Genomic DNA, 13485 nt, shown 5'->3' on the forward strand with positions numbered 1-13485 from the left:
ACGTTGAAGTACAATATCTTTCTTTACTTTTCATTATATATATATACACATACACATATATATATACACACATATATATATATATATATATATGTAAGTGTGTGTGTAAATATATATATATATATATATATATATTATATTTCTTTTAGATATGTGGTATTCTAACCCTAGGAGTACTTAAATAGCTTTCCTCCCTTCAGAGCTGCATGCATACCGTTGCATTTAAGTTTCACTTTAAAAATAGAAATAAGAAGAAAAATCACAGCAGATATCAATATAATTTATTTTCTAAAAGATTAGGTGCTATGAATTAAATATGTTCTCTTGTCTTTTTGATTCAAAAGGCACAGAAATGCTATGGCAGTGCTCAAAGGGTTAAATTGACACCACAAGATTTTCTGACCTCTACTGTTATTATGGCAACATGATAATTTTAGGGATGTTCTTTTGTTCTTTGTGTTTCTTTGTGGCTAAATTAATGTCTCTCAATAGTGTCTCCCACTACATTCTACAAAAAGATAGCTTAACATCAAGAACAGATGTTGAAAATGAAAAAGGTCAGACATTGACTCACAATTTAAAACATGCACAAATCAGACAAAGAGCATATAAATATAAATATAAAATATGTGTAAAAAAAAAATCAGATAGGCAGTTCAGCAAAAAAAAAAAAAAAAATAAGACTGATTTCAGAGGCTCAGGTCAGGCCTAGTGCAGAATTATGAATACGTTTAGTGCAATGTTCCTGTGGTCACTTGCATACCTGGCTGCATAACTGAACGTTATTGTTTTTCCAATTCAGTTACATATATCACATGGTCCTCTGGGGACTTTCCATGTGTTTTGCTAAGGTGCAGTTTCACTGCGTGTTTGCTTGCAAAAGTTCGGTTGCACAGCTTACACTGGAATGTGGAGCCTGAGTCCTCCTCAATAAGTCCAATGGTGCTTAAAGCCTTGTTGGTGATGACTTTTGAAACATTCTGATGTTCTTGAATCTGGTTAAGAGAAAGCTTTGAAAGATCTTTTAAGCTAAAGCCTAGATGTGTCTCTAAATGACTTATGTATGTTGAAGCAGTCCGGAATTGAGAGGCACAGTCATTGCAAAAAAACACAGGATGTCCTGTATCTAAATTCTTTAAAAACTTAGTTCCCCCTGTCCTCCTTAACTGATATTTTACATTAGCCAACCAGTGGCTTATTGTAGTCATGGAAAGGCCAGTAAATTTAGAGATGTGTACCCGTTCTTGGGGACCTAGGTCTGACATGATATATTTGCCTTCAGCTGTCTCCCGTAAGCTAGAAGCAAACTGAGCTTGGAGAATAAGAAGATGTTGAGGATTCCAGTTGGACTGCCGGCCTTTTCTTTTATGCACAGGTGACAACTCATCCAAAGCTTCTTCAAAACTGCTGGCATCTGCGTCTGACTTTTCCGATACAGTAGATGGAGTAGAAGATTTGGGGGTTAGGCGTCCAGTGAGGTTCTTCACCATGTCAGAAATATCCATGAGAGCACTTTCTCTCAGAGGTGATGAGACAGGGTCTGTCATACTTGCCACAAGTGGTTTATTTTTGGATTTTGTCAAATCAATAGGCTGGTCACTATCTTCATAATAATATCTCTCAATAGACTCCACTTGCTTCACTGGGGTGGTAGGGTAAACTGGTTTATCTAACATGCTATTGCTAATTTTGTACAACATAGCTAGTGGATCCAAAGAGGGGCTTACTGGTTTTGACACTTTGCCTAAATGGGTATTCATTATAGACTGCAATGCACTAAGTGGATTAATAAATGATGACTCGGGTGAATGGTCTGTGATAATCCCTAGACTGTTGCAGCCGTTTGTTACTTTTGCTTTAAGAGGCTCCGTACCATTTGGAGTATGGCATTCCACTTGGGTCTCCTTTTTCGTCTTTTGAATTTCAGACTCTGAGCTTTTCTTTACAACTTTACTGTTTGCCTCCTCTGGTTTAAGGATGTCTTTATTTTCCTTAGCCGCTGGAGATAACGGCTTTACCGGAGTGACCTTTTCTTTCTCTATCGTTTTTTCTTCTTTCTTCACACTGATCTTACCTGTCACCTTCTCCACCAGCTCTTCCATTGCCGAGACATTGCTCTTATGTGGCGGAGGAGTTAAGCTTCCAGGAGAATGGATTAAAGCATTATGATCAGATGACAGTGACTTCACACTGCTGGCATAAGATGGTTGCATTTGAACGCTCTGCACTGTGGGCTGCATTGTTTTTACTGTACCTGGCAACTGATAAGCAGCATGGATACTAGGGTACCCACCCCACGATGGCGCTCCATTCTGAGCCTTGCTAATTGCAGAGGAAACAGTGTTTTCAAGTGATTTTAAAATGTCCAATCCACCTTTAGGACTATCATCTAAATCCTCCTCTCGGAGATATTGATACAATGTAGCAGTATCTACCTTATCAGAGTCTTCACTTTCTTCCTTGATTTTCTTTTCTGGCTCAATATTGTCTAGTTTCTCCTTTTCTGGATCTTTTCTCTCTTCGGAATGTATAGATCCTGTTGGGGAATCAGGTTGCTTCTTTATATAGGATGCCGGTAGCCTTGCATGTGTAGTTGGAGGCAAAGGTATTGACTGTATTTTTTCTTCTACCACTGCATCCATTACTAGTTGTTTGCCTTTCTTTGAAGCAGAGTTTGTCACCTTTAAGAAATGCCCAGTGACCATCATGTGAGCAGTAAGTTGCTGTAATGTGTCATGAGAACTTCCACACTCCATGCACTTTAAAATCTGAGCCTTCCGAGCTTCAAATTGCCATGTGTAACTAGCACCGTTTTGGTAGCCATATCGATTATTAGGGGTCACATATGGATTGGTAGCTTTAGAGTCTTTTGCTCCATCACTTGCCGATGCCCCCGGGGAAATCCCTGCTTGCTCTGGTGAGTCAGGTGACGCTATGTCCTGAAGTGCTCGTTTTTTTGTTGAAGGAATTAACTTTGTGATGGCTGGTACTGGCTCTTTCAGAGGCACTTTTTGGTAATGCTTCGTTTTAATCATATGTACACTCAGATCCTGCAAAGATTCAAATGAATGTCCACAGTACATGCACTTTAAAACTTTCTGGGCATCTTCTTTTCCTTCCATTTCCATTAGAGATCTTTTTCTGGGTTTGGACCAACGCCTTGTTTTTTCAGCTTCCCGATCTCTATTATCATCCCGATAATGTCCGGTCTCATTCATGTGTACAGTAAGCTCCACCAATGTGTCGTAGGCTGCACTGCAATCTTTGCATCGAAACTTACTGGCACCTGTAAAAACAGACCCATACAGTTTATTGTTTTGCCGATAAAGTTGCACTGTGCTGAATAAGCTAGGCTCAGGCAGTAGTCCATAGGATGTTTGCTGCAATGTTTTTGCCAAAGCCGCCTGGTGCCAGTCATATCCAGAAGAACTGTTGCTACTGGTAGTACTATTACTTGTACTAACATTAATGCTTGTACTTGTATTGGTACTGCAGCTGCTTGTGACGGTAGTCGGCGTAACATGGTTAGATTTCGCTTCTGTGTCATCGCTCGGGCTGCTCTTATTGGTACCCGGAGTTGGACTCGACTTTTTTAAATCTAATGCTAGCGCAGACCAGGAGCACTCCGATAGCAGATTTGTATACACAGCTTTGATTTGTGCCAGACTGTCTGTAGGGTAAGATGCATTAGAATTCTGGACATCTTCTCTCTCTTGACCATCCTTAGAGGAAGTACTTTTGAAATCAGCTAGCTGATCGCTAGTCTCGCTAAACGGTGAACCGTAGCCTGCATCGTGGTTGGTTGCGCTACTGCCTGGAGAGTTTTGGTAACTCTGATTTTCTTTGACTTCTGGTTCCTCACCGTATAAATAGTCACTGTCTTGGACGTCTAGGGAAAGTCCATCATCCTCTACATTATCTTCATCGATTTCGGTCTCCTTTAACTCCTCTGCAGGAACGTATGCTGGAATAGAAAAAAAAATACATGTCTGAAAGCAGAAAACCCAATGCGATTTTAATTTGTAAAATCAGGCTTTCATATCAAAACTGATACTATAATTTTTCTGCCTACAAATTCAAAGAAAAGAGTAAAAAGAGATTTGTGATAATAGCTATGTTTATTAATTAGATTATGTAGTATTGCTGAATGTCTCAAAATACACTATATGACAAAAGCCATGAGAAATTAAATAAGATTTTGGAAACTGTATTAACATAAAATGTTGTAGTTTTACTATAACATCATTTTTTCATTATATTATTTTATTTTTCAGCAACTAGTACTAGTACTAGTTTTTTGAATGTCATATTTGTAGATTAACCCCTTAATGACAATGCCCATACATATACGGGCTCAAAATGCATTGTTTTCAATGGGTTTAGGGACCGCCCATTGTCTTTAAGGGGTTAAATTACATTATTAATAAAGAACATAACAATGTTAATTGCAAAGATCTTAATACATAGAAATCCCATGTGTTTTGGACATATAACTTGCGTATTACACAAGTAGTAACCGGAAACATATACGACAAAAACACATATAACAGAAGCCAGGAGCTGCCACTCTAGAACTGTGGGGTCATCACATGTCCCTGCTGAGCTACCAAGTCCTTGCAGCATATCACAGAAAAGCCAATGTACCAATCAGCCCCGTATACAACCAGTTTGTCCAGCAGGTGAAACCTTGTGCCCCAGGAGGCAACCTGGCGTTTGGGTTTTCTCTATTCTAAAATATAACATGAAGATATAATACGCTCTTTTGTCTCCAAAAGAACTCCCTGAAAGTGATTTAAAAGGGAAAACAAATGTATAAAGCAACATATTTGCTGAATACACGTATATGCATCCCCATATAAGACCGCAGACATGTAGGCACCTCAGTTTACAAGTCTCTGCAACACATCAGCCATAACAAACAAAATAATGTCAACCCTGAAAACAAAACTAATGTTAGCAATTGATTTAATTGAAGATGGTATGCATTAAGCACACAAGGGCAATTCTATTCTGTTAAGACGAACTGCTTGGAAATATTCATAGTTGCTCATATTAACCCCCTACATCACACGGATGTATGTAACACGTTGTGATTTGGGCATCCTAAGAGCATTCTTAAGAAATGGAATTCCGATACTCTCATGCCCCCCCCCCAAAAAAAACATAGATAGTTAATAAAAGGGTTTTTTTAAAAAAAAATGTTGGGTTCATTGGACAGGTATGTAGTTTAGAAATAAGAAAACCAGCAAGAAATGTGAAGAATTATAGCTACAATTTTTTTTTGCTTTTTTGCATATTTGAACAGGATGGGTTTTTAAAGGAAACCACGTAAGAATGAAAATGTAAGAAATCATGTAAGAATTTGCGTGTGTGTGTATAGTCCAATTTTTGCTAAGCAGGATGCTATTCCCAGGTATGGCCGTAAGGAAAAAGTTTTGATACTAATTAATAGAAAATAAATGTCAGAAGGCAAAGGCGTGGAGAATTATTTGAGGTCCAGACACAGTAGGTTTTCAGGACAATGGTCATTTTTATATTATTGTTGTAATTGGTTACGTCACAATTAGGGAATATCTAAACCTAAATTGAGATTGGAGCCTACATAGACATAGCGATTGATGGCCTTTGCCAAAACAGCACCACATTAATATTTAAACTATTACCTATATATGCAGGTAACAAATAATGGTAACATGTTTTAAATATTGAACTCTCTCAACCAAAAAAAAAAATAATAAATAAAAAATGTTAACATTATAGTAAGAACTGAAATCAACCGAAATCTATTTTCATGTTTTAGAGAACAAACACGCGTGCAGTGTGCATTTAAATGCCGCGGTTAGTTGCCAGCATGGATTGCCGTCTGGATGGCACTGTCTTTTCACTCTGATGAAACAGATGTGCTGTCTTCTCTGGATAACATTAAATGCTGTGCAAAATAATTTAAGTAGACACAATGAAAAATATGAATATTTGTGGTGCACAGAGACAGCTTTCAAATGCATTTTTTTCATTCTTCAATTTTCTGATAAAGCACAATAATAACAGACACATTTTAAAAGAAAAAAAAAATCAAAGAAAACAGCAAAGTTTCATGTTATGCCTTCAGGAAGACTTTTTCTCCTTCAATTATCCATTTTTAAATAAAATGATCTATGTCGAATTGTCTATTTAAAGATGCAAAATCCCATCATTTCCTAGCAGGTTTACATGTTCTACTCTACATACGTTATTTATGATGTATATGTCTTAAACATAAGCAAGAAATGCTAATTGTATTTCTCTGCGTCTTGGTATAACGTAGTGTACAATATTGAATTCACTGCACGTTAAAATGCTACCAATTCGCGAAGGGCAAAACCTTAAAAGCAAAAACGGTTAAGAAAGAACAAAGAGGGGAATTTGAAAAAGTCAGCTTGTCGAAAATGTTATTTTTCTACTACTGTTTGATGAAACACAAGTCATTGAAGAAACTGGTACTCAAAGATGGTTGTCACTTTAGATAGGGGCTGGCACGGCTCACCTAGACATGTGACACTTTGGTGGAAGTTGGGTTTCCTGCAATATTGAGAGCAGCAGTGATCAGGCTGACAAAGACTGGAAGGCCGATTAGCCTTAGGCTCTCAGAAAATGAATTCAGTATGCAAGGGGATGTTAGTTTTTTTCCCATAAAAAATCTTTTTTTTTTTATTACAGCTAGCGGAAACTCTAAATGTTTAAAATGAATAACAACTATTGGGAAAACGAATAATAAAATATCCTTTTTTTATTGAGAGTGTAAAATAAATAATTCAATTAATTTGTTGTTTTGATCTATACTCCAAGTATAGAAAAGACTTAAACACATATATATACACATTTATATATATATATATTTCTTCAAATGTTTATCCACTCCAGCATCCACAGAAGGGTTAAACGAAAACAAAAATACATATGTACAACTTTTAAGCATATTAAGCAAATTAAGTATAAGGCTCTCTGATTAACAACAACATAAAATAGATGTTATCGTTATCGCAATGGGGTGCATCAAAGGTTCTATTAAAAATTCTAAAATTATTTTGATTCACACTTTACATTAAATATGCATCAATGTGCCAGTAATGAGATGGTGTAGGATACAGAAAAACTTTGAGTAACTTACATTATATATTTTTAAACTATGCGATTATCTTAACACTGTGGTTTCAGGCTGAGAAATGATTTAATACAAAAACGGAATATTTGTGGGGAAAAGGAAAAAAAATATCTAAGTTAAGTTGCATTTCTAATGCTCAATAGATCATCGCACATTCCAATCCTCTTTGTGTCTTTCACAGTTGAATAAGAACGTTAGCCCGAATAAAGTGTATTTCTTAAGCCACACAGCACGTAACTACTTCACAAAAAAAAGCCTTATTTTTTTTTTCCAGCAGCAGCGAAAACACAAATTTGCTCTATCCTTTATAAAACGCCTACTGAAAAGAGCAAATTGCTAACACACATGAACACAAAAGTTTTCTACGTGCAGTAAAACCATGTGCTGAATTTCCGGACCGGCGCAAAGTAAAAGAAAAACCTCTTTGTGGCAGATCTATCTTTACAGAAGGCCTGCAACTTGTTAAATCTGTAAGAATACCTGTCAGAGATATCCTGCTACACCATTTGGCTGATGTCAAACCTAAATAAACCAGATCAGAAAACCAGCAAGTGGCAGAACGTAAATGAAATGGGAGAGGATCTGTCTAACTATAACTCGCATGGCTTGCTTGCTGATTTTTTTTTTCCCCCTCTTTTTATTTTGGAGGAGGGAAATAGTAGCAATCACCGCAGTCATTTGTAGTACTAATGTACAATTCAGCCTCCTTTCATTCTCCTTATTTAGGTGGTCAGAATGGTTTCATAGCCGACACGGGAAAGCTGTGCTGTTTAGCAGGCTGTTTAATGGGAAAGTGGCAGACTTATTTCTTTTCTAGATTTGGTTTGTCACTAGGTCTCCATTACATGCCACTCAGCTTTGATGCCTTTGGACAGGCCTGATCAAAAGATGTCATTTGACCTACACAGCATGGCAGAAACTTGGAGAAGTCTCATAAAAGGACACTTTGGCTGTAAATAAAATGACATTATTATTTCCTCTGTCCTATCATGTAGAAAAGCCAATTATGGTAATGTACTGCATGTCAATGGAAATATAGCAATCTTTTTGGAGCAGCTAATGCAGGCATCAGTGTTGCAACTCTCCTGCCTGTGAAAATGTGCCCATTGGATGCTAAGAAGGAGAGAGGTGATAGATGTCTTCAAGACTGTTAATAAATTTGAGCGCGGACAGAAAAGTGCAAGTCAGCAAAACAATTGAAAGTGTAAAATGCAAACTGTTAAGTTTCCAAATTATCTGGTAATTTAATCTTGAGTGATTTATATTCCGTCACTAGAAGGCCAGCATCAAGTCCTACCTATATGGCTTGAATGGCAAGGAAGACAATTTATGGCACCACTAAACCTTTAGTACCTAGCAATACTTAAATAAAAAAAAAGAAACATACTTAAATACAGAGCAAGCATTGACCTTGTAGCCGCACTCCATTTAAAAATTGCAAAAAAAAAAAGTTTACATTCTACAAGGATATTCGGGTTTATAGCAGGTCAAGGCTGTTCAGAATGGTCACATTTGACTTTCTGCGCGACCTTCTGTAAAAAAAGGATCAGTGTTTAGTGACTTAAAAATCATTAGTTCTCAGCAAAGCAAGCGTGTTAATTTCTCTAGCTGGAGGCTAGCATCTTTGTGGTCGTTACTGTTTATTTCTAAAGAAGGGCCTTTGAGGTCTGGACAGCATACATTACTCTATACCCTCGCTATATGAACGAGGTCCGATAAAAGGTTTCACTTATGTGGATTATTATATGTAAAGTGATATATATATATATATATATATCATTTTGTGGTTCTTCAATAGAAACAATATCATGTCCTGATATATCCCAATCAGATAGGAAGGCAAGTTTAACAAGACAAATAATTTCAAATAGAACAATGACCTTTTACAATAATTGCAATAGCACATAAAAACTCTATGTTGTGTCAACTAACCTTCATCTTACTAATCTCAATGATCGGCTGCTCATTTCGTAAACGTTTGAATGCGTAAACTTCAAAAATGCTTAACTTTTAAAAATGTTGACGTTTTCCTGCATTATTGATTTGTTTGGAGAACGCGAGCAATTAATACAATAAATATTATTTCTACATGCTGTAGCTTGTAAAGGATGCCTTAAGGCACGTTACCTATTAGGAAATTAGTAGGGATTTAGAATAGCAATGCTCGGTTGCTAAATGCTAGTGTTTTGTAATGACTTACTTGTTACATGGTGTAACGTGGGAGTAACTGGAACGTATGCTATGAACGGCTTTGTTTCCTTTGAAATTACTATACACTGTATTACTCATGGACCTCACAGTGAGGGTGTGTTTGATAATAATTTGGGTTTTTATGTGTGGCATGTCCTGTTCTGAATCCAAAAAAATATAATTATGAGACGCATTAAGAGGAAAAGGCTCCAGCTGTGCAAAACATTGTGGAACAAATATTGATGACTGTCAAACGGAAAGTTACAATAAAAAATGGTCCCTAAATGTAATATTAAAGCAAAACTTCTCTATTTTTCTGGATGTATTGCTTCAGTTGACTTGTGTTTGAAGGCATGGACACATATGTTGAGAACACAATGGCTTTTTACTGTTGGTGAAAAAAAGAACTGTATTCTTTTTATTTTTTTTTACTTATATTTACAACAATTTACGCAGTGCTTCTTACAATGTAAACGTTAAAGTATGACAAAACTAGAATTGAACCGTTACATGAGGTAAAGTGGGCCCTGCTCACAACCGTACAATCTAGAAATTAGTGTGAAATTGTTCTGTTTATTAATTAAAAGCAAGTTTTATCTATTGAGTTTGGTAACTAAATAACCAAGGAGCTGAACACACACAAATTCTCTCATTTTGCCCTCTGTAAGGACCTCAACTTTGGGGGAACAAACGACAACTTGGTGGGCTCTAGTTCCTCTTATGTTAAACTGTTTGGGACAGAAGTACCATGCAGCTGCTATGGAATAATCTATAGTTCATACTATGAGATACAGCTAGTATAAGAGTCTGCAATGCAGGACTAGGTTGCCATTCATGAATAACTGTGTAGTAACAACCTGGAAATCCCACTTAAGGGTGGGTATAAAACACAAAGCATAATTTACAAAGCAAAGCGTGCACATTTATTATAGTTTAGTAACCCAAAAACCCAAACTCAGCATTTACAAATAACTTAAAAGACCAGTAAATTTTGAAGGTTAATCAGATACATTTCAGATATTAATCTTGTTTTTAATAAACAAGGGAAAATACATTCTTGTAAACCATACTGAATGTGCCTATAACAGATATGTCTGGACTTCAATTCTACTTTAACCAAAAAGACTATTAAGAAAAAGGACAAGCCGTTACATGCCTGGGTGCTTTTGTTTTCTTGAGTCCAATACTTGCTCCTAAGCAGAACTGATGTGGTCTGTAGATGAATGCATAGGCAATCACCCTAACTCATTAAGACTGTCTGCATTATGCAAACAAGCACGGTACAAGTTCACTAACATTATAATGCAGGCTTTGCATCGGGTTGTCTGCTCTCTTAAGTGTCTATCATATATGTTTCCTCATATAATGATGATGATTTATTTAAGGGCATAAGATGCATTGTGTGGCTACTTTGGTATGTGAATGGTTTATTTATTTATATATTTCTATCATATTTTGCAGTGATGTACCTTTCGTTATGATATACATGGCATATACTGCAATGCGTACTATGTATACTGCTCAAGTATTAAATATGTAGATGATCCTCTGGCATTTAACTGATTAACTCCCAAACTAAGCTGCAGAATATTCATATTGTTTGCATTTGAAAATAGCAATAACAGTGATTTGCTCTTTGAGGATTGATCTGATTTCAGCAACTTTATCTTAGATTACATTTTTGTTCTAATTAAATTTTTATCGAAAATATATTAGACAAACGGTTGAATTAAGTGTAACACATAGTTAAATTCGTTCGTAAGGTCATACCCTATTAGTGAGCCCAGACAATTACGTTCGTACAGGAGTAACACATTATAACAAAAATTAATATTATATAGAAACCACTTATACTTAGCCATATTTATGAGATATGTATAAAATATTCCATTTAACTCACTGCATATATAGACCAAAGAGGTTATGTCAAACATTTCCCACTTGCAATAAAAAAATAAGCCTGGTTTATTGCATGCCATTGGTTTTATAGTCCTAAAGTAGACATATTTAAAATAAATCCCTACTATATCGTAGAATGATACTAGTTAAAAAAAAAAATCTAGAACTGTTGCTCAAAAAAATCAGTTTTTATCATTGATTTTAGACAGCACCTTAAAAGTGTAAGTATTCCATTGAGAGTTTTTTTTATGCGGAGGCATTTTCTTTTTTTTCTATTATTTATGTTTGCCATAAGGTGTTAACATATTAAATTCCCTTAGATGGATCAGGTTTCCAAGAGCGAGTATTGCAGCTCATCTAATAAAAAAACCTGAAAGCTCAAAAGAGCAGGGCCCTCTACTCCTCTCTACCAGCAGCGTATTATCTACCAGTATATGCTTGTAAATGAAAGAGGACTAATACATCACATCCTCTTGCCTCTATAAAACAGTAGACGTAAAAGTGCATACCAATCTCTCCTTCGAAGAAACTAGTCCAAACCTTTGCCTGTTGCAAAACACCTTTCTCTACATAAATATCCCCGAATACATAGACAATATGCTAAAAACAATAGATTTCTTGGATTTCGGATTTTTCTTGACTTGGCCATACCTGTGTAAATGTATGAATTGCCTTTTCTAATCTGTACATCAGTTGCGGCAAATAATATATTTTTTTTTTTTTGCGACATTTACTAATAGTGAATGTGTATATATCTATATATATATAGATATATATCGATATATATATATATATATATATATATATATAATGCACTGTATGCCACCATCATCATGTCAAGGATGTTTTTTTATTAAGAAATACAATGTTAAAACAGATTCTATGTAAACAAAACAATTGAACTAAAAATGGTAGATAAAAAGACAGCCTTTAACAAATCTTTGATATCTAATCTCCGACGTCATTTCATTTCTAAAAACCCTAAGGTCGTGTAACACACTTTCTCTGTCATTTGTAAGTACATTAACTCGGTAGCCGTGTGACAGTGAAATTATTATAATGGGCTGCTAAAATGGGTCAGGCAGGCACGGCATTCAATCTTAGATTCAAACAACAGAGAGAATACAGTTCAAATCAAACATGACAGGATTATCATCCGCACTGCATGCCTCACTTTCCCAAAGCATTCTCAGTCAACAGAGAGTGAATATCTGCAATATATATTTTTTTTTTGGTAAGTTTGATTTTTTATTTTAATTATGTCCCCAAGAAAATCATTACAATGGACTAGAAAAAAAAAGTGTATTTTTCATGGTGCTTTCTTTATTCTTGTGAAGAAATGTGGCGTTTTAGAACATAGCCCTCGCAGGCAAACAATCATTAGGAGAGAAACAGACTACGCGGCCTGTTTACCGAAACGTTTTCCACGATTTACCTAGTGCAGAATTGGACCCTTAATAGTTTATTATACCCATGGAGAATACTCTTGCGATCTTCATGCCTATTAACCCCCTTAATACAAGCATGCCTGTGGATGTTAAGACCCTTTGGCAACAGAAGGCTGGAACTAAAATTATTTCATTGTCACATTTACAAAAAAAATACTGTTGGATCATGGGTGTACTAAGAACCACTCACCCTAAATAAAATGCTGGCAAAACAAATAGAACAAATAATTATTTTGAACAAAGGAACAAGTTTGACAGTTTTATAGGTCTCCGTTATAAAAATTCCATGTTTCGGGTGTTGCTGGAATTCAAGAATTCAAAAGGACACCACATGGTCAGCTCTTCAAAATGGAGAGTCAACAATAAAGAGGAACTAAACTGCTTGGTCATGTCATTGAGATAATGAGCTGACTTGATTTAAGACCCAATATGTGGTACACATGGTGTGTTGATTATCTTCCAACCCCCTCCTTAAGTTGTAAGCAAGGTTCACAAGATGTTGCCGTTTTCTTGGATCTAATACATGCAGAAAATATTGTCAGAAACAATTCCTAGATCCACAGTTTTTGGACTTAAGCATTATTACAGTCTACAGAAATCTTGGATTCTATTGAAAACATGTTTTCCAGAAAGCAAGGAATACCATTTATTAAATTGCTTAAAACCATTCAAGTATTTTTATTTGAAACCTAACACACACACACACACATACACATACATACCGTATATCCCCACACTCAGTAAGGCAGGACTGCGAGGGAGCACTAGAAGTTACTACAAAGGTAGAGAGGTGTCTGGGGGTATGTT

General features: G+C 36.0%; 1 protein-coding gene across 2 annotated transcripts in view; it reads right to left on the minus strand.

Annotated features, from left to right (window-relative positions):
* Positions 1-267: 267 nt before the first annotated feature.
* Positions 268-13485, minus strand: part of TSHZ1 (teashirt zinc finger homeobox 1) — a 48447-nt gene continuing 35229 nt past the window's right edge. Inside the window, exons 2-3 of one of the 2 annotated variants that reach the window (XM_053468353.1) lie at positions 3863-3964; positions 268-3286 (exon numbers count right to left, since the gene is read on the minus strand). In XM_053468353.1, the coding sequence (XP_053324328.1) occupies positions 783-3286; positions 3863-3964 (2606 nt within the window). In that variant the 3' untranslated portion in view covers positions 268-782. Of the gene's footprint in view, positions 3965-13485 lie in introns of both variants that reach the window. The other variant, XM_053468352.1, reaches the window with a different exon arrangement.

This window comes from Spea bombifrons, chromosome 5 (assembly GCF_027358695.1).
Source record: "Spea bombifrons isolate aSpeBom1 chromosome 5, aSpeBom1.2.pri, whole genome shotgun sequence".
Classification (NCBI taxonomy): Eukaryota; Metazoa; Chordata; class Amphibia; order Anura; family Pelobatidae; genus Spea; species Spea bombifrons.